General features: G+C 44.0%; 1 protein-coding gene across 1 annotated transcript in view; it reads left to right on the forward strand.

Moving 5' to 3' along the window:
• Dmbt1 (deleted in malignant brain tumors 1) overlaps positions 1 to 2,341 on the forward strand; it is a 109,378-nt gene that overhangs the window by 79,840 nt on the left and 27,197 nt on the right. Inside the window, exon 16 of the mRNA XM_021167095.1 lies at positions 1,058 to 1,205. Within this exon, the coding sequence (XP_021022754.1) occupies positions 1,058 to 1,205 (148 nt within the window). The remainder of the gene's footprint in view (positions 1 to 1,057; positions 1,206 to 2,341) is intronic.

Consider the following 2,341-nt stretch of genomic DNA (forward strand, 5'->3'; position numbering starts at 1 on the left):
TCCCTGAGGTCAGGTCCACATCATTGTTAATATGAAGTACATATGAGACCTCAGTCAGGGCCACCATATGGTCTCAAAGAAAGGACTTTGTTACTTTCAGCCATAGTGGTTCTGTGTCCACGGTTTCCCACTTCCCACCATGGGTACATTGAGAGAATCTTGGTGCACAGTCCTTTCTCTAATCTAGCTTTGTTTTCCTCTGTATATTGGTGGACAGATCTTTCTCATTGCATGTCTGGGAAGAGGCTAAACTTCTCTTTCAGCACTTCAACTAAGAGGTGGAGAGAGTTGGGAGTATGAGGATCTTCTTGTAATCTGTGCTGGAGCATGGCTCATAAAGACAAGAGGAAAAAAGGCACTGGAATGAAGGCCTGTCCTCCCTGTGTCCATCTCCAGTGATGCACTGTCCACCCTATTCCATCTCCTATTCATTCAATCAGAGATTTAATGAGTAGGTTTGGAAACAGCCCACAGGAGGATATCATGCTTTTGGGATTCCCTTCAATAGGAACCTTTAGTAGACAATGTCTATCTGATTCAGAATGCCATGGATACCAGAAGAAAGAGGATTTGGATGCGCTAAGTCAGAATAGCAGAGCAGTGCTTCTTGTAGGTTTGCTGTTCTCCAGGAAAAGTGACACTCTTAACAGGAAAGATGCACACTTTACATAACCACTGGGATAGGTATTATATCCAGTCCCTGTGTGTCCAGGTCACAGAGAATCTGCACCACTAGTCTAAGAGATTGGGTCCTACATTCATCTTCCAGCCAGGGAGTTAAAGAAATTCTTGGTAAGGTTCTCACCAAGAGCATGGGAGACAGAAGACTACAGATTTCATAGAACTTTCCATTTTGATCCACCCTTCCAGGGAACCACATGATCCTACTCCCAACTAAAGTAGGGGTCCTGATGTCCTCAGAATATGTCCAAGGCTAGGTTATCTCCTGTCTGTTTCCTCCCTTGGAATTTTGGTCAGACCTGACTCTTGGCCCTGGTAGTTGTCTGTGCAGTGTGATCCAGGGTTCATCAGCATTTCTACATTTTTCTGTTTGCAGACTACAGCTGTGGAGGTCTCCTGACTCAACCCTCTGGACAATTTTCCAGCCCATACTACCCTTCAAACTATCCAAACAATGCCAGATGTTCCTGGGAAATATTGGTCCCCAACATGAACCGTGTGACAGTGGCCTTCACAGATGTGCAGTAAGTGTGTGTGTGCAGAGCAGATGCTATAGAGAATAGTGGGGAGCTTTGAAAGTTTTGGGATGAGAGTAGAGTTGACACTTAAAATACAGGTTCCCTTTTTGACGTGGAATAAGAATCTCTCAGGGAAGATGTAATGGGTGCTAAAGCAAAGGAATTTGAAAACACTCTGTCTTAAAGGCCCAGATTGACATAAATTTGCCATATAGTCATGGGGTATCATGTTCTGAAAAGTCAGTGAGACAGAAGGGACTGTAAAGCCTGTTTGTTGATCAGCAGTGAGCAGAGAATGGGAACACACTTGGAGTCCTGACTCAGTGAGATGGAAGGGTGGTGGCCTAGGGAGTGACCTAGGGTCTTGGGTGCAATTAGGACAGTGCTGCTGATGAGGGCACCTATTTGGTGCAAAGTTTTCTAGATAGTTCCTTCACAATCCATGACGCACCAAGAAGAGGTCAGTGCAATTCCACTGAATGAGTAAGGTCCCAGCACTCATTGACTAAGCTGTGTTCCCAGGTGCTCTCCTGGTGTCTATAATGGTTTTGCAAGTCTCTGCTGTACAACTATCTATACATAGTCTCAGTGTCCTTCTTAGGACAATTCAAGAGTGCACCTGAAGGCCATCTAGTTCTATGCAGGAGGCTCCACATTCTGTTTTTGTCAGGACACCCCTGATAGTTAACAGCACACAATAGTAACATTTTATGAAGTCGCATCCCACTTCAACCTTCCCCTTTTCTCCTGTGAATATAGTATTTTGTAATGGCTTCATTGAAGTGTTTCTATGTGAACATGGAATTCAGTGTTGCCCTCAGTACATGAGAAACTTGAGGGTCAAACAGTTCCAGTGACTTGTCTTGTGGCAATTTTTTTATTTTGTTATATTTTTATTTAATGCTTGTGAGTGTATTTTGTGTAGATGTATGTCTCTGGATTGCATTTTTGCCTGGTCCCCACACAGGTGAGGAGAAGGTGTTTAATTCCCTGGGTAGGGAGGTTATCACAGTAGTGAGCCTTGTTGTAGGTGCTGGGAATCAAACCTTAGTTCTCTAGAACAACAGGCAGTGCACAGAACCACTGAGCCATCTTTCTACCACTTGCCTTGAGTGTACCTCTTCCTTTTTTATATTCACTAG

Source organism: Mus caroli, chromosome 7 (genome assembly GCF_900094665.2).
Source record: "Mus caroli chromosome 7, CAROLI_EIJ_v1.1, whole genome shotgun sequence".
Taxonomy (NCBI): Eukaryota; Metazoa; Chordata; class Mammalia; order Rodentia; family Muridae; genus Mus; species Mus caroli.